The 18,739-nt window shown below is 46.3% G+C and overlaps 2 protein-coding genes across 4 annotated transcripts in view; both read right to left on the reverse strand.

Annotated features, from left to right (window-relative positions):
- Positions 1-206: 206 nt before the first annotated feature.
- Positions 207-1,756, reverse strand: LOC115170631 (eukaryotic translation initiation factor 3 subunit A-like). 3 transcript variants are annotated; one of them, XM_029726881.1, is made up of 4 exons: positions 1,636-1,756; positions 1,441-1,605; positions 1,199-1,288; positions 207-933 (listed from the first exon to the last, which is right to left on the reverse strand). In XM_029726881.1, exons 1-4 carry the CDS (start codon positions 1,652-1,654, stop codon positions 263-265), a joined length of 945 nt encoding a protein of 314 aa, XP_029582741.1. In that variant the 5' UTR covers positions 1,655-1,756; the 3' UTR covers positions 207-262. The 3 variants fall into 3 exon arrangements, with proteins under 3 accessions (XP_029582741.1, XP_029582742.1, XP_029582740.1); XM_029726882.1 differs by having other exon boundaries at positions 1,199-1,258; positions 1,441-1,756; XM_029726880.1 differs by having other exon boundaries at positions 1,441-1,756.
- A 3,997-nt stretch (positions 1,757-5,753) lies between these two features.
- LOC115170504 (coronin-7-like) overlaps positions 5,754-18,739 on the reverse strand; it is a 90,778-nt gene continuing 77,792 nt past the window's right edge. Inside the window, exons 8-9 of the mRNA XM_029726719.1 lie at positions 6,174-6,260; positions 5,754-5,840 (exon numbers count right to left, since the gene is read on the reverse strand). Coding sequence (XP_029582579.1) covers positions 5,754-5,840; positions 6,174-6,260 — 174 coding nt within the window. The remainder of the gene's footprint in view (positions 5,841-6,173; positions 6,261-18,739) is intronic.

An 18,739-nucleotide genomic window follows, 5' to 3' on the forward strand; every position in this document is an offset into this window, starting at 1 on the left:
GTAAAAATAAATAAAGGACAAATCCCTCTTTATCTCAATCTCAATAAATACACTGCTAGGATATTTGACTCTGGTTTCCAGGATTGGTTACAGAATCAACACAGTAGTGTGTTTATTAAGGCAAATGTAGCAAAATGTTTTGCAACGTGGGAAAAGAAACATTTCTTATTGGACATGCTCGGATAATACCTCCCCTTATCTCTCTGTTTTGTACCATTTTCTTCTATTTGGTACCTACTGAACATGACCCAGAGGTGAGCCCTTAAGTGCCACGTTGAGGAGTTAGACCTGACGTGACGCCACGTTGAGGAGTTAGACCTGACGTGACGCCACGTTGAGGAGTTAGACCTGACGTGACGCCACGTTGAGGAGTTAGACCTGAAGTGATGCCACGTTGAGGAGTTAGACCTGACGTGATGCCACGTTGAGGAGTTAGACCTGAAGTGATGCCACGTTGAGGAGTTAGACCTGACGTGATGCCACGTTGAGGAGTTAGACCTGACGTGACGCCACCTTGAGGAGTTAGACCTGACGTGACGCCACCTTGAGGAGTTAGACCTGAAGTGATGCCACGTTGAGGAGTTAGACCTGACGTGATGCCACGTTGAGGAGTTAGACCTGACGTGATGCCACGTTGAGGAGTTAGACCTGACGTGATGCCACGTTGAGGAGTTAGACCTGACGTGATGCCACGTTGAGGAGTTAGACCTGACGTGATCCCACCTTGAGGAGTTAGACCTGACGTGATGCCACGTTGAGGAGTTAGACCTGACGTGATGCCACGTTGAGGAGTTAGACCTGACGTGATGCCACGTTGAGGAGTTAGACCTGACGTGATGCCACGTTGAGGAGTTAGACCTGACGTGATGCCACCTTGAGGAGTTAGACCTGACGTGATGCCACCTTGAGGAGTTAGACCTGACGTGATGCCACCTTGAGGAGTTAGACCTTGCCACGTTGAGGAGTTAGACCTTGCCACGTTGAGGAGTTAGACCTTGCCACGTTAAGGAGTTAGACCTTGCCACGTTAAGGAGTTAGACCTTGCCACGTTAAGGAGTTAGACCTGACGTGATGCCACCTTGAGGAGTTAGACCTGACGTGATGCCACGTTGAGGAGTTAGACCTGACGTGATGCCACGTTGAGGAGTTAGACCTGAAGTGATGCCACGTTGAGGAGTTAGACCTGACGTGATGCCACGTTGAGGAGTTAGACCTGACGTGATGCCACGTTGAGGAGTTAGACCTGACGTGATGCCACCTTGAGGAGTTAGACCTGACGTGATGCCACCTTGAGGAGTTAGACCTTGCCACGTTGAGGAGTTAGACCTTGCCACGTTGAGGAGTTAGACCTTGCCACGTTAAGGAGTTAGACCTTGCCACGTTAAGGAGTTAGACCTGACGTGATGCCACCTTGAGGAGTTAGACCTGACGTGATGCCACGTTGAGGAGTTAGACCTGACGTGATGCCACGTTGAGGAGTTAGACCTGAAGTGATGCCACGTTGAGGAGTTAGACCTGAAGTGATGCCACGTTGAGGAGTTAGACCTGAAGTGATGCCACGTTGAGGAGTTAGACCTGATGTGATGCCACGTTGAGGAGTTAGACCTGATGTGATGCCACGTTGAGGAGTTAGACCCAGAAAACGATACACCATGAGAACAGAAGAGAGAGAGAACTGGTAGCGATCAAGCTACAACTCATTTAAACAGTCATGAAGGCCATAGGGCAGGGCTATTCAACTCTTACCCTACGAGGTCCAGAGCCTGCTGGTGCTCTGTTCTACCTGATAATTAATTACACTCACCAGGTGTCCCAGGTCTAAATCTGTCCCTGGTTAGAGGGGAATGAATGAAAAAATGCAGAAGAACTGGCTTTGAGTTCCAGAGTTGAGTTTGAGGGTCATATAGGGGATGTGTGTGTCTCATCATGTGCAACAGTACAGCCCCACACTAGGTTTCTCCTCTCTCTAGTGGTATTTATCACAGCCAACAGCCTGCATCGAGATTTAGAATAACAGAGAAACAATGAAAATACATGGTAGAGTAATGAGACATTCTCCCCACAGCCCTGTTATTAACCATCTATAAACAGATCATAACAATCAATGAATAACAATGAATGTGATGACGCACTCAGTGTGTTGCGCTTGGAGCCAAAACAGACTCAAGTCACCACATACACCATGGTTGTATTCATTAGTGCACACTGTAGTGAAACCTTCTGCAACGGAAAACTAAAACAAGTGTGTCATTGGACAAGTTCAGATAGTACCTCCCCGTTTTGGCCCGTTTTCTTCCGTTTGGTGCCAAATGAACACAACCCAGGAGCATTACCGTACCTCTGTTTTCTGATGACAAAATGAGAGCTCAGACTATTTATCTAAATAAACCCCGGGCTGACCTGTGGGATGATTGTGATTTAATAGGAAGTAGTGATTACATTTTACCCCCAATTAAACTCCCAATTCCCAGTTTATTCTGGATGGAAACCAGGAAAGAGATTAGCTTGGATCTGAAAGAGAAGTTTGGACAGGGAGCACAGAGAGGCTTGGAATAGGAGGATGGAGGGTGAGATGTATGAAGAAAGGGAAGGGGGTAGAGAGGGGAAAAGAGTGGGAGGGGGAGCTAGAGAACAAGAAAGAGAGGGAGAGGGAACGAGAGCGAGACAGACAGAGAGACAGAGAGAGCGAGATAGAGAGAGAAAGACCGACAGACAGAAAGAGAGAGAAACAAGACATCTAAGACAGTCTGTCCAGTCTACTGATTGGCTATATGGGTATCTGTTTTCTATCAGGTATGGGCTAGTAACATCTGGAGGGGAAGTGACCTTGGGAATGACAGCCGACTGACTGAGACAACAACTGGACCCCTGCCACAAACGAGAGCACTCCACCATCACCATCAGTCAAATCACTGGGAAGCTATTGGGCTAGCTGCTAGGCTGTACATGGACATGTTGAAGCAATATCAGTGGGGCTGTTCCAAGATGGCAGCTCAGTTGAGCTAAAGTCAAGGGTCAAGGGATGCTACAATTATGTCCATTCCAAATGTCTGACTTAAGTACATTAGGTTCAATCAAAAGTAACATAAACAGCTAAACATGTTTTTCCTTTGGACAAAAAGAAAGAGATGGTGTTTCTGCTGTCTGTCAGATAGACAGTGAGAATGTTTTGAGAGAGAGAGAGAGAGAGAGAGAGAGAGAGAGAGAGAGAGAGAGAAAATAGAGAGAGAAAAGAGAGAGAGAGAAAATAGAGAGAGAAAAGAGAGAGAGAGAAAATAGAGAGAGAGAGAAAAGAGAGAGAGGGGAAGAAAAGGGAGGGAGTGCAGTGGCAGCTAAAACCAGATGGGAAGGAGTAGAGGTCCTCACAGCAATGGCAGATTCTCCACACAGATTGTTCCTCTCCCAGTCTCCTAGTCTCCTAGTCTCCTAGTCTCCTAGTCTCCTAGGCCCATCACACCCACATAGCCAGTTAACAGAGGCTGAGCAAACAGACATTCCTCGTCCTAAAGAAGAGACTAGGACACAAACACATAAACCTCATAACAAGCTCCCAGATCATGATTGTGTGTGATCCCACTAAAACACTGTTTCCAGAGGTAAACAACACATTCCATTTCAAACAGGTTGTTGCCACCTCAATAAAGACAAATGTGCTTATACCAAAATAACTTGTGAAATAGTATTAGTGATAATGTAGAAGCCCAGGGAAAATACTAAAAGTGCTGACGTCCACTACTTGTGGTCACTGTAGACTACGACTTAAAACACTATAGTGGTGTTCAGAGCCCTCAAAACATCTTGGGGGGAAAAGGATACATTTGACTTACCAAAACACATTTTGCATGCCACTTTATGAAACCTGAGTGTTCACTATTGATTTGGAGAGCTGATTGATTTCTACAGTAAATACCTGAGGAGAGCATCAGACACCACAAGGAGATTCCAGAGACATCCAGAGGCTTACAGGCAGCCTGATATCTTCTACACTCCAACTGACAGGAAATGGAGATGGGTTGTTAAGTGGGAATGGCAGGAGGAGGGAGGGAGGTGGATGGCAGAATGGATGGAGGGAGGAATGGAGAGAGGAAAGGAGGGAGGGAAAGAGACGGAAAGAGAGGGGCCGGATAGCTGGATATGCAGGCCTCTTGCTGTGTAAACTCCCAAACGACTCTCACACAAACACAGATTCCCAAAGCAGGAAGATTCCGATCAGTGGCATTCTGAGGAGAATGTCTCTCTGTGCTGTGTGCTGGTCCTGGACCAGTAAAAAAACTGTAACAATGTCACACTTAGCTATAACTGTCCCTGTAAAAGTTCTTCACAGATCACACATCTCAAACTTACCCCATGCCTATACAAACACATCCACCTCCACAGTAGTTACTGTGTGACAGGTTGGGCCTGGGAACCAAGGACCAGAACCACTGATCAGAACCAAGGACCAGAACCACTGATCAGAACCACTGATGATCGGAACCAAGGACCAGAACCACTGATGATCGGAACCAAGGACCAGAACCACTGATCAGAACCAAGGACCAGAACCACTGATCAGAACCACTGATGATCGGAACCAAGGACCAGAACCACTGATCAGAACCACTGATCAGAACCAATACCCCTGCTACCATAGAAGTGGCACAACAGAGCAACTAAGCAGCAAACACATCATCCCACGTCTCTCTCTCTGACCGCCAGCCAGCCAGCCAGCACTCACTCACCTCACCTCACCTCACCTCACCCACTCACCTCACTCACTGTAATGCAGAAGCAAACGGTTGTCGCCTGGCCAGGGCTGGTGGTTGGCTCTTGCAAACCTGTTTACAGTAACAAAGAGATGCATGGTACACTCCCACAGAGGGACTCCAGCACCATGTCTCCCTCGTTCCCTCTGGAGCCCGTTCCCTCTGGAGCCCGGCCACGCTCCCTCTCTCCTCCGGTCCTCACAGCAGCGTTTGGAAAAATAAACGCAGGGAGCGGAGGATTGGGAGAGGTCAGAGGAGAGATTGAGAGAGGCTGGTGGCCAATGTGAGTGTGTGTGTGTTTATCGCACCATGGGGAACAGTCCATTCCTATTCAGGCTTCCTCCAGCGAGTAACGTAGCATAGTAGTGTGTGTGTGCCTGCTTTCTTGCAGACATGTGAGCATGCGTGCGTGAGCACGCACTGCTACTATGACCTATAACCCCTAACCCCGTCCCCTGCCCAGACAGACAGACTTGTCTTTGAGAGGACGGAGGAAGGAAGAGGGGCTCCTCTGTTTGGGACAGGACCCAGGAAATGCTTGGAATGTAGAGAGGTACTGTCATAAGTCTGGGGGGTCCGAAACCTCAGCATTCTGAGGCTGTGTCCTAAATGGAACGCTGTTCCCTATAGAGTGTGCTACTTTGGACCAGAGCCCTATGGGCCGCGCTCAACAGTAGTGTACTACATAGGAAATATAGGGTGCCATTTGGGACACAGCCTAGAACATATAAAGGCCTAGACACAAGACACACAAAACATAGGCTTATGTGCAGTTTGTACTCATACCACAAAAGCTGAGTAAATGTACACTGAACATGAAGACACTACATATCATAGATATCCAGCTCTCATCCATGGCAAACTGGGTGGGGGGCCGGCTCCTGGACACTCCATCTCACACACACACACACACACACACACACACACACACACGAGAGTAGGCCTATGGCAAGGCCCACACACACTCCTAACACATACAGACAGACTAACAGCATGGTCAACGTGTACTCACCCATTGGAGGTGCCCAGGTTGACAGAGCCCAGAGAGGATCCCAACTTCCTGCTGTCCCACAGTCTCACCTCCCGACCCCGCATCTGTCCACATAATCATGTGGAGTTTAATAAATACACTTTATAACACACACACACACACACACACACGACCCCGCATCTGTCCACATAATCATGTGGAGTTTAATAAATACACTTTATAACACACACGACCCCGCATCTGTCCACATAATAATGTGGAGTTTAATAAATACACTTTATAACACACACACACACACACACACACACACACACACACACACACACACACACACACACACACACACACACACGACCCCGCATCTGAACATACAATCACGTCACACACAAACAAAATTACACACACACTTAAAAATGTGTGTTTAGTAATGTCGTCACCTGATCGAAGCCAGTGGTCAGTATGTGGTCAGAGTCCTTGACCCAAATGATTCGAGAGTCCTTGTTACTCTGAAGTCCCTGGGCACTCTGTAGAGACACACAGGAGGACAGAGTTTGATTGAATACCTGGGTTAGGTTAAGGTCACAGACAGAGAGGCTATGAGGGAGAGACACATTGAGCAACTTGTTATGGCTAAGAGTCATGATGTTTTACAGTAGTAGAAGTGAAGACGTCACAGTTACAGTAGTAGAGGTGAAGACATCACAGTTACAGTAGTAGAGGTGAAGACACCAGTTACAGTAGTAGAGGTGAAGACGTCAGAGTTACAGTAGTAGAGGTGAAGACATCACAGTTACAGTAGTAGAGGTGAAGACGTCACAGTTACAGTAGTAGAGGTGAAGACATCACAGTTACAGTAGTAGAGGTGAAGACATCACAGTTACAGTAGTAGAGGTGAAGACATCACAGTTACAGTAGTAGAGGTGAAGACGTCACAGTTACAGTAGTAGAGGTGAAGACGTCAGAGTTACAGTAGTAGAGGTGAAGACGTCAGAGTTACAGTAGTAGAGGTGAAGACGTCACAGTTACAGTAGTAGAGGTGAAGACGCCACAGTTACAGTAGTAGAGGTGAAGACGCCACAGTTACAGTAGTAGAGGTGAAGACGCCACAGTTACAGTAGTAGAGGTGAAGACGCCACAGTTACAGTAGTAGAGGTGAAGACGTCACAGTTACAGTAGTAGAGGTGAAGACGTCACAGTTACAGTAGTAGAGGTGAAGACGTCACAGTTACAGTAGTAGAGGTGAAGACGTCAGAGTTACAGTAGTAGAGGTGAAGACGTCAGAGTTACAGTAGTAGAGGTGAAGACACCACAGTTACAGTAGTAGAGGTGAAGACATCACAGTTACAGTAGTAGAGGTGAAGACATCACAGTTACAGTAGTAGTGGTGAAGACGTCACAGTTACAGTAGTAGTGGTGAAGACATCACAGTTACAGTAGTAGAGGTGAAGACGTCACAGTTACAGTAGTAGAGGTGAAGACAGAGTTACAGTAGTAGAGGTGAAGACATCACAGTTACAGTAGTAGAGGTGAAGACGTCACAGTTACAGTAGTAGAGGTGAAGACGTCACAGTTACAGTAGTAGAGGTGAAGACGTCACAGTTACAGTAGTAGAGGTGAAGACGTCACAGTTACAGTAGTAGAGGTGAAGACGTCACAGTTACAGTAGTAGAGGTGAAGACGTCACAGTTACAGTAGTAGAGGTGAAGACGTCACAGTTACAGTAGTAGAGGTGAAGACGTCACAGTTACAGTAGTAGAGGTGAAGACGTCACAGTTACAGTAGTAGAGGTGAAGACGTCACAGTTACAGTAGTAGAGGTGAAGACACCAGAGTTACAGTAGTAGAGGTGAAGACGTCACAGTTACAGTAGTAGAGGTAAAGACGTCACAGTTACAGTAGTAGAGGTGAAGACGTCACAGTTACAGTAGTAGAGGTGAAGACACCACAGTTACAGTAGTAGAGGTGAAGACGTCACAGTTACAGTAGTAGAGGTGAAGACGTCAGAGTTACAGTAGTAGAGGTGAAGACATCAGAGTTACAGTAGTAGAGGTGAAGACGTCACAGTTACAGTAGTAGAGGTGAAGACGTCACAGTTACAGTAGTAGAGGTGAAGACGTCACAGTTACAGTAGTAGAGGTGAAGACGTCACAGTTACAGTAGTAGAGGTGAAGACGTCACAGTTACAGTAGTAGAGGTGAAGACGTCACAGTTACAGTAGTAGAGGTGAAGACGTCACAGTTACAGTAGTAGAGGTGAAGACGTCACAGTTACAGTAGTAGAGGTGAAGACATCAGAGTTACAGTAGTAGAGGTGAAGACACCACAGTTACAGTAGTAGAGGTGAAGACGTCACAGTTACAGTAGTAGAGGTGAAGACGTCACAGTTACAGTAGTAGAGGTGAAGACGTCACAGTTACAGTAGTAGAGGTGAAGACACCACAGTTACAGTAGTAGAGGTGAAGACGTCACAGTTACAGTAGTAGAGGTGAAGACACCACAGTTACAGTAGTAGAGGTGAAGACGCCACAGTTACAGTAGTAGAGGTGAAGACACCACAGTTACAGTAGTAGAGGTGAAGACACCAGTTACAGTAGTAGAGGTGAAGACATCACAGTTACAGTAGTAGAGGTGAAGACGTCACAGTTACAGTAGTAGAGGTGAAGACGTCACAGTTACAGTAGTAGAGGTGAAGACATCACAGTTACAGCAGTAGAGGTGAAGACGTCCCAGTTACAGCAGTAGTGGTGAAGACGTCACAGTTACAGCAGTAGAGGTGAAGACGTCACAGTTACAGCAGTAGAGGTGAAGACGTCACAGTTACAGTAGTAGAGGTGAAGACGTCACAGTTACAGTAGTAGAGGTGAAGACGTCACAGTTACAGTAGTAGAGGTGAAGACATCACAGTTACAGTAGTAGAGGTGAAGACGTCACAGTTACAGTAGTAGAGGTGAAGACGTCACAGTTACAGTAGTAGAGGTGAAGACGTCACAGTTACAGTAGTAGAGGTGAAGACGTCACAGTTACAGTAGTAGAGGTGAAGACGTCACAGTTACAGTAGTAGAGGTGAAGACGTCACAGTTACAGTAGTAGAGGTGAAGACGTCACAGTTACAGTAGTAGAGGTGAAGACGTCACAGTACAGTAGTAGAGGTGAAGACGTCACAGTTACAGTAGTAGAGGTGAAGGACATCACAGTTACAGTAGTAGAGGTGAAGACGTCACAGTTACAGTAGTAGAGGTGAAGACGTCACAGTTACAGTAGTAGAGGTGAAGACGTCACAGTTACAGTAGTAGAGGTGAAGACGTCACAGTTACAGTAGTAGAGGTGAAGACGTCAGAGTTACAGTAGTAGAGGTGAAGACGTCACAGTTACAGTAGTAGAGGTGAAGACGTCACAGTTACAGTAGTAGAGGTGAAGACGTCACAGTTACAGTAGTAGAGGTGAAGACGTCACAGTTACAGTAGTAGAGGTGAAGACGTCACAGTTACAGTAGTAGAGGTGAAGACGTCAGAGTTAAAGTAGTAGAGGTGAAGACGTCAGAGTTACAGTAGTAGAGGTGAAGACGTCAGAGTTACAGTAGTAGAGGTGAAGACGTCACAGTTACAGTAGTAGAGGTGAAGACGTCAGAGTTACAGTAGTAGAGGTGAAGACGTCACAGTTACAGTAGTAGAGGTGAAGACATCACAGTTACAGTAGTAGAGGTGAAGACATCACAGTTACAGTAGTAGAGGTGAAGACGTCACAGTTACAGTAGTAGAGGTGAAGACACCACAGTTACAGTAGTAGAGGTGAAGACGTCACAGTTACAGTAGTAGTGGTGAAGACATCACAGTTACAGTAGTAGTGGTGAAGACATCACAGTTACAGTAGTAGAGGTGAAGACATCACAGTTACAGTAGTAGAGGTGAAGACGTCAGAGTTACAGTAGTAGAGGTGAAGACGTCAGAGTTACAGTAGTAGAGGTGAAGACGTCAGAGTTACAGTAGTAGAGGTGAAGACGTCACAGTTACAGTAGTAGAGGTGAAGACATCACAGTTACAGTAGTAGAGGTGAAGACGTCACAGTTACCGTAGTAGAGGTGAAGACGTCACAGTTACAGTAGTAGTAGAGGTGAAGACGTCACAGTTACAGTAGTAGTAGAGGTGAAGACGTCACAGTTACAGTAGTAGAGGTGAAGACGTCACAGTTACAGTAGTAGAGGTGAAGACATCACAGTTACAGTAGTAGAGGTGAAGACATCACAGTTACAGTAGTAGAGGTGAAGACATCACAGTTACAGTAGTAGAGGTGAAGACGTCACAGTTACAGTAGTAGAGGTGAAGACGTCAGAGTTACAGTAGTAGAGGTGAAGACGTCAGAGTTACAGTAGTAGAGGTGAAGACATCACAGTTACAGTAGTAGAGGTGAAGACGTCACAGTTACAGTAGTAGAGGTGAAGACGTCACAGTTACAGTAGTAGAGGTGAAGACGTCACAGTTACAGTAGTAGAGGTGAAGACGTCACAGTTACAGTAGTAGAGGTGAAGACGTCACAGTTACAGTAGTAGAGGTGAAGACGTCACAGTTACAGTAGTAGAGGTGAAGACGTCACAGTTACAGTAGTAGAGGTGAAGACGTCACAGTTACAGTAGTAGAGGTGAAGACACCACAGTTACAGTAGTAGAGGTGAAGACACCACAGTTACAGTAGTAGAGGTGAAGACACCACAGTTACAGTAGTAGAGGTGAAGACATCACAGTTACAGTAGTAGAGGTGAAGACATCACAGTTACAGTAGTAGAGGTGAAGACGTCAGAGTTACAGTTACAGTAGTAGAGGTGAAGACACCACAGTTACAGTAGTAGAGGTGAAGACATCACAGTTACAGTAGTAGAGGTGAAGACATCACAGTTACAGTAGTAGAGGTGAAGACGTCACAGTTACAGTAGTAGAGGTGAAGACGTCACAGTTACAGTAGTAGAGGTGAAGACGTCACAGTTACAGTAGTAGAGGTGAAGACGTCACAGTTACAGTAGTAGAGGTGAAGACGTCACAGTTACAGTAGTAGAGGTGAAGACGTCACAGTTACAGTAGTAGAGGTGAAGACGTCACAGTTACAGTAGTAGAGGTGAAGACGTCAGAGTTAAAGTAGTAGAGGTGAAGACGTCAGAGTTACAGTAGTAGAGGTGAAGACGTCAGAGTTACAGTAGTAGAGGTGAAGACGTCACAGTTACAGTAGTAGAGGTGAAGACGTCAGAGTTACAGTAGTAGAGGTGAAGACGTCACAGTTACAGTAGTAGAGGTGAAGACATCACAGTTACAGTAGTAGAGGTGAAGACATCAAAGTTACAGTAGTAGAGGTGAAGACGTCACAGTTACAGTAGTAGAGGTGAAGACGTCACAGTTACAGTAGTAGTGGTGAAGACGTCACAGTTACAGTAGTAGTGGTGAAGACATCACAGTTACAGTAGTAGAGGTGAAGACATCACAGTTACAGTAGTAGAGGTTAAGACGTCAGAGTTACAGTAGTAGAGGTGAAGACGTCAGAGTTACAGTAGTAGAGGTGAAGACGTCACAGTTACAGTAGTAGAGGTGAAGACGTCACAGTTACCGTAGTAGAGGTGAAGACGTCACAGTTACAGTAGTAGTAGAGGTGAAGACGTCACAGTTACAGTAGTAGTAGAGGTGAAGACATCACAGTTACAGTAGTAGAGGTGAAGACGTCACAGTTACAGTAGTAGAGGTGAAGACATCACAGTTACAGTAGTAGAGGTGAAGACATCACAGTTACAGTAGTAGAGGTGAAGACATCACAGTTACAGTAGTAGAGGTGAAGACGTCACAGTTACAGTAGTAGAGGTGAAGACGTCACAGTTACAGTAGTAGAGGTGAAGACGTCAGAGTTACAGTAGTAGAGGTGAAGACGTCACAGTTACAGTAGTAGAGGTGAAGACGTCACAGTTACAGTAGTAGAGGTGAAGACGTCACAGTTACAGTAGTAGAGGTGAAGACGTCACAGTTACAGTAGTAGAGGTGAAGACGTCACAGTTACAGTAGTAGAGGTGAAGACGTCACAGTTACAGTAGTAGAGGTGAAGACGTCACAGTTACAGTAGTAGAGGTGAAGACCTCACAGTTACAGTAGTAGAGGTGAAGACACCACAGTTACAGTAGTAGAGGTGAAGACACCACAGTTACAGTAGTAGAGGTGAAGACACCACAGTTACAGTAGTAGAGGTGAAGACACCACAGTTACAGTAGTAGAGGTGAAGACATCACAGTTACAGTAGTAGAGGTGAAGACATCACAGTTACAGTAGTAGAGGTGAAGACGTCAGAGTTACAGTTACAGTAGTAGAGGTGAAGACACCACAGTTACAGTTACAGTAGTAGAGGTGAAGACACCACAGTTACAGTAGTAGAGGTGAAGACGTCACAGTTACAGTAGTAGAGGTGAAGACGTCACAGTTACAGTAGTAGAGGTGAAGACGTCACAGTTACAGTAGTAGAGGTGAAGACATCACAGTTACAGTAGTAGAGGTGAAGACATCACAGTTACAGTAGTAGAGGTGAAGACACCACAGTTACAGTAGTAGAGGTGAAGACGTCACAGTTACAGTAGTAGAGGTGAAGACATCACAGTTACAGTAGTAGAGGTGAAGACATCACAGTTACAGTAGTAGAGGTGAAGACACCACAGTTACAGTAGTAGAGGTGAAGACGTCACAGTTACAGTAGTAGTAGAGGTGAAGACATCACAGTTACAGTAGTAGAGGTGAAGACGTCACAGTTACAGTAGTAGAGGTGAAGACATCACAGTTACAGTAGTAGAGGTGAAGACATCACAGTTACAGTAGTAGAGGTGAAGACATCACAGTTACAGTAGTAGAGGTGAAGACATCACAGTTACAGTAGTAGAGGTGAAGACATCACAGTTACAGTAGTAGAGGTGAAGACATCACAGTTACAGTAGTAGTGGTGAAGACATCAGAGTTACAGTAGTAGAGGTGAAGACATCAGAGTTACAGTAGTAGAGGTGAAGACGTCACAGTTACAGTAGTAGAGGTGAAGACGTCAGAGTTACAGTAGTAGAGGTGAAGACGTCACAGTTACAGTAGTAGAGGTGAAGACATCACAGTTACAGTAGTAGAGGTGAAGACGTCACAGTTACAGTAGTAGAGGTGAAGACGTCACAGTTACAGTAGTAGAGGTGAAGACGTCACAGTTACAGTAGTAGAGGTGAAGACGTCACAGTTACAGTAGTAGAGGTGAAGACATCAGAGTTACAGTAGTAGAGGTGAAGACATCACAGTTACAGTAGTAGAGGTGAAGACACCACAGTTACAATAGTAGAGGTGAAGACATCACAGTTACAGTAGTAGAGGTGAAGACATCACAGTTACAGTAGTAGAGGTGAAGACATCACAGTTACAGTAGTAGAGGTGAAGACGTCACAGTTACAGTAGTAGAGGTGAAGACGTCACAGTTACAGTAGTAGAGGTGAAGACGTCACAGTTACAGTAGTAGAGGTGAAGACGTCACAGTTACAGTAGTAGAGGTGAAGACATCACAGTTACAGTAGTAGAGGTGAAGACGCCACAGTTACAGTAGTAGAGGTGAAGACGTCCCAGTTACAGTAGTAGAGGTGAAGACGTCACAGTTACAGTAGTAGAGGTGAAGACGTCCCAGTTACAGTAGTAGAGGTGAAGACACAGTTACAGTAGTAGAGGTGAAGACACCACAGTTACAGTAGTAGAGGTGAAGACATCACAGTTACAGTAGTAGAGGTGAAGACACCAGTTACAGTAGTAGAGGTGAAGACACCAGTTACAGTAGTAGAGGTGAAGACACCACAGTTACAGTAGTAGAGGTGAAGACGCCACAGTTACAGTAGTAGAGGTGAAGACGTCAGAGTTACAGTAGTAGAGGTGAAGACGTCACAGTTACAGTAGTAGAGGTGAAGACATCAGAGTTACAGTAGTAGAGGTGAAGACACCACAGTTACAGTAGTAGAGGTGAAGACACCACAGTTACAATAGTAGAGGTGAAGACATCACAGTTACAGTAGTAGAGGTGAAGACATCACAGTTACAGTAGTAGAGGTGAAGACATCACAGTTACAGTAGTAGAGGTGAAGACGTCACAGTTACAGTAGTAGAGGTGAAGACGTCACAGTTACAGTAGTAGAGGTGAAGACGTCACAGTTACAGTAGTAGAGGTGAAGACGTCACAGTTACAGTAGTAGAGGTGAAGACATCACAGTTACAGTAGTAGAGGTGAAGACGCCACAGTTACAGTAGTAGAGGTGAAGACGTCCCAGTTACAGTAGTAGAGGTGAAGACGTCAGAGTTACAGTAGTAGAGGTGAAGACGTCACAGTTACAGTAGTAGAGGTGAAGACGTCCCAGTTACAGTAGTAGAGGTGAAGACGTCCCAGTTACAGTAGTAGAGGTGAAGACGTCCCAGTTACAGTAGTAGAGGTGAAGACACAGTTACAGTAGTAGAGGTGAAGACACCACAGTTACAGTAGTAGAGGTGAAGACATCACAGTTACAGTAGTAGAGGTGAAGACATCACAGTTACAGTAGTAGAGGTGAAGACACCAGTTACAGTAGTAGAGGTGAAGACACCACAGTTACAGTAGTAGAGGTGAAGACGCCACAGTTACAGTAGTAGAGGTGAAGACGTCAGAGTTACAGTAGTAGAGGTGAAGACATCACAGTTACAGTAGTAGATAAAGACCATACTACTACTATGCATCTTGCTCATTAACGTGTTGTTGACAGGGAAGGATGGTGTGTGAGATCAACAATAAGATCATGACAACCAATGAGAGATGAGTGGACCGTGACGACAGAGTGATTGACAGATTGACTCATCCAAGGTGGAGGGGAAACAAGAGACTGTTCTCTAGTGCTGCTTGTGAGAGATCCACAGAGGACAAACCACGACTTGTCCAAATGAAATAATGAATGAAAGGCTTGTTATTGTTGTTGAACCCGACTAGGTGACTTCTGCCCCTAACACCAGGTTCTATTACTGCTATGACAGAGACTCTATGTTACTGAAACACTGCTACCATAGAAATTGGTGTCAAAACAACATTGTTAGAAGGTTAAAACAACATTGCTGCAACATAAGATAATGTTAGACAGGGGTGCAGCTGCCCTGTAACTGATACAGGGTCAGGGTAGAGGAAGAGTAACAACTGAGCTTAGCTTTGCGTAACAGCACGGTAGCTTAGGTGTCACAACAATGTTGTGAGAATGTTAGACATGGTTGCTGCTCTCTTGACACTGATACAGGGAAGATGAAGAGTGACTAACAACTGAAGTTAGTTTAATGTTACAGTAGGTGTCACAACTTATATGTCTAAAGATCTTCAGTGGAAACCGATGTCAAAACAACGTTGTTGGAATGTTCCTCAGGGCTGCTGCTCCCCTGACACTGATATGGGGTCAGGGAAATGGAAGGGTGACTAACAAGAGGTTAGGTTGGCCTAACGATACAGATCTTTAAGTCTGAAAAACACAGACAAGCCCCCTGTGCATGTGTACTCACTGTCTGTCTGTCTCTGTCTGTCTGTCTGTCTGTCTGTCTGTCTGTCTGTCTGTCTGTCTGTCTGTCTGTCTGTCTGTCTGTCTGTCTGTCTGTCTGTCTGTCTGTCTGTCTGTCTGTCTGTCTGTCTGTCTGTCTGTCTGTCTGTGTATGCTTTGAGTTAACAGGCTCAGTGGAAGTTTCCACAGAGCAAGCTGGGTTTGTCCCCCCCAAATTACTGTTGTCATTTTTTACCACCCGTCTGTCGCCGTGCCAACCCTTGGAGGAGCGTGACACCACAACTGTGCAACAACAAGGAGAGGGTTGACACGTGTGTGTGTGCTGTGTGTGTGACATCTCTAAAGAGGGCAGTCATCGCCCGGGCGCTCGCACAGCGACACTAATCGCCTCGTTGCAAGGCAGAGGAAAAACAAACAGGTGGAATACTCAAGCTGCTGTGTAGTTAAGAGTGACAAGGCCTCCATCCCACATCTCTCACTGTGAACTGTGGGAAGCCCTCACTCAAGAACAGTTTGTCATGTATGGGACTGAACCAACAGGTTGAAGAAAACAGGGGGTGCAAGTGGAGGAAAGAAAAAAACAATCTGGGGTAAAATCTGAGCTGCCATGTAGTGCAGAGCTTCTAGATTAAAGTTTGAGTGTCAGGCCAGGCCTCACTGTGGGAAGATCCCCGTTTTAGAATGTGAGGCAGTCCCCAAGGTCATCCATCACATATGAGACTGAACCAACAGGTTGAAGAAAACGGGGGTGAAAATGAGACATAAACCTCTGGTCAAAGAGCTCTCCACATGTGCAGGGTGGGACCCATCACACATCTGGGCCCTATCAGGTCTAATTAAAAGCCCACTTCCCCTCCTCCCCTCCTCCTCTCCTCCTCTCCTCTCCTCCTCTCCTCTCTCTCCCCCTCTCCTCTCCTCCCCTCCTCTCTGACGTCTCCCTTACCACACTCCCAGCCTTGTGGTTTGGGGATCAAGTGCTGAGGGGGATAGAAACATGGTCTGGTTCATCTTTACTTCATCATTTACATACGGAGGACAAACGACACACACACAAAGAGAGAAGTACACACACGTGTATACACACACACACACACACACACACACACACACACACACACACACACATACACAATGAAATAGACAAAACATACTAATGTGCACTCACAAACACACAATCCTTCAGCCATGTATATATCTGGTTGCACAGTAATTCAGCCTGTAAAGAAATGTGAGTATTTGACGGAGTGTAGAAGCTCAAGGCCTTGTGGGGGATGGGTCGGTACAGGGAGGTGGACGTTAGTTACACTTTGGTAATGTGTTCTCTATTGATTTCAATGGAAAGGAATCCCAGTCGGTCCTCTCCCCTGGGCCATCACACCGCTCACCACACTATACACGGCCCAACCAAAACAAAAGGCTTGAGCCAGTTCAATACACCAGGCCAAGGCTGTGTGTGTGTGTGTGTGTGTGTGTGTGTGTGTGTGTGTGTGTGTGTGTGTGGCTGCTTCTGCTCCTACCATGGTTCTGTCCAAATGAATGTAGCATGAAGTGCATATATCATCATCAAGGTTACAGGTTTGATTGTGTGTTTGGGCCACACTCAAGGTTAAAGTTAGATGTATTACACCTGACTGTGAAGCGTGTAGAAATTGCCACACACACACACACACACACACACACACACACTTCAATAGAGCGGTCTTTAAAGGAAATCCTCAGATGTACTGTCTCTCGGAGCAGCATACCAGGCCTCATATCCAACACCATCTGTGAGGTACATGGAGAACTCAGCAGAAGTGTTGGGGTCTTGTATCCAACACCATCTGTGAGGTACATGGAGAACTCAGCAGAAGTGTTGGGGTCTTGTATCCAACACCATCTGTGAGGTAAATGGAGAACTCAGCAGAAGTGTTGGGGTCTTGTATCCAACACCATCTGTGAGGTAAATGGAGAACTCAGCAGAAGTGTTGGGGTCTTGTATCCAACACCATCTGTGAGGTACATGGAGAACTCAGCAGAAGTGTTGGGGTCTTGTATCCAACACCATCTGTGAGGTACATGGAGAACTCAGCAGAAGTGTTGGGGTCTTGTATCCAACACCGTCTGTGAGGTACATGGAGAACTCAGCAGAAGTGTTGGGGTCTTGTATCCAACACCATCTGTGAGGTACATGGAGAACTCAGCAGAAGTGTTGGGGTCTTGTATCCAACACCATCTGTGAGGTACATGGAGAACTCAGCAGAAGTGTTGGGGTCTTGTATCCAACACCATCTGTGAGGTACATGGAGAACTCAGCAGAAGTGTTGGGGTCTTGTATCCAACACCATCTGTGAGGTACATGGAGAACTCAGCGGAAGTGTTGGGGTCTTGTATCCAACACCATCTGTAAGGTACATGGAGAACTCAGCAGAAGTGTTGGGGTCTTGTATCCAACACCATCTGTGAGGTACATGGAGAACTCAGCAGAAGTGTTGGGGTCTTGTATCCAACACCATCTGTGAGGTACATGGAGAACTCAGCGGAAGTGTTGGGGTCTTGTATCCAACACCATCTGTGAGGTACATGGAGAACTCAGCAGAAGTGTTGGGGTCTTGTATCCAACACCATCTGTGAGGTACATGGAGAACTCAGCAGAAGTGTTGGGGTCTTGTATCCAACACCGTCTGTGAGGTACATGGAGAACTCAGCAGAAGTGTTGGGGTCTTGTATCCAACACCATCTGTGAGGTATATGGAGAACTCAGCAGAAGTGTTGGGGTCTCTTATCCAACACCATCTGTGAGGTACATGGAGAACTCAGCAGAAGTGTTGGGGTCTTGGTAGGGGTCCAAATAACTCCATTCACTGGAGGACTATTAAACACATACCAGGCCAGATATTTCTAGAGCAACGTGGACACTAAACAAAGACAGAGATGATAACTCCTTAGGAACATAAACACCACAGCCACAATGAAAGGGGGATGTTTCAAATGGTACAGTACCTTGGCAATGCCTTATTCAGGTACAGTACATGTACTTATACAGTGTGTGGAGGGGCTGGTGGGTACAGTGTGTGTGGAGAGGCTGGTGGGTACAGTGTGTGTGGAGGGGCTGGTGGGTACAGTGTGTGTGGAGGGGCTGGTGGGTACAGTGTGTGTGGAGAGGCTGGTGGGTACAGTGTGTGTGGAGGGGCTGGTGGGTACAGTGTGTGTGGAGGGGCTGGTGGGTACAGTGTGTGTGGAGAGGCTGGTGGGTACAGTGTGTGTGGAGGGGCTGGTGGGTACAGTGTGTGTGGAGGGGCTGGTGGGTACAGTGTGTGTGGAGGGGCTGGTGGGTACAGTGTGTGTGGAGGGGCTGGTGGGTACAGTGTGTGTGGAGAGGCTGGTGGGTACAGTGTGTGTGGAGGGGCTGGTGGGTACAGTGTGTGTGGAGGGGCTGGTGGGTACAGTGTGTGTGGAAGGGCTGGTGGGTACAGAGTGTGTGGAGATGCTGGT

Source organism: Salmo trutta, chromosome 32, assembly GCF_901001165.1.
Source record: "Salmo trutta chromosome 32, fSalTru1.1, whole genome shotgun sequence".
In the NCBI taxonomy this organism is placed as follows: domain Eukaryota; kingdom Metazoa; phylum Chordata; class Actinopteri; order Salmoniformes; family Salmonidae; genus Salmo; species Salmo trutta.

Coding starts and splice junctions, on each gene's coding strand:
- LOC115170631 (XM_029726880.1), bottom strand. CDS start 1,654: ATGGTGTATCGTTTTCTGGGTCTAACTCCTCAACGTGGCATCACATCA. Junction 1,289..1,440: donor GTCAGGTCTAACTCCTCAAC/GTGGCATCACGT, acceptor TAACTCCTCAAG/GTGGCATCACGTCAGGTCTA. Junction 934..1,198: donor GTCAGGTCTAACTCCTCAAC/GTGGCATCACGT, acceptor TAACTCCTCAAG/GTGGCATCACGTCAGGTCTA.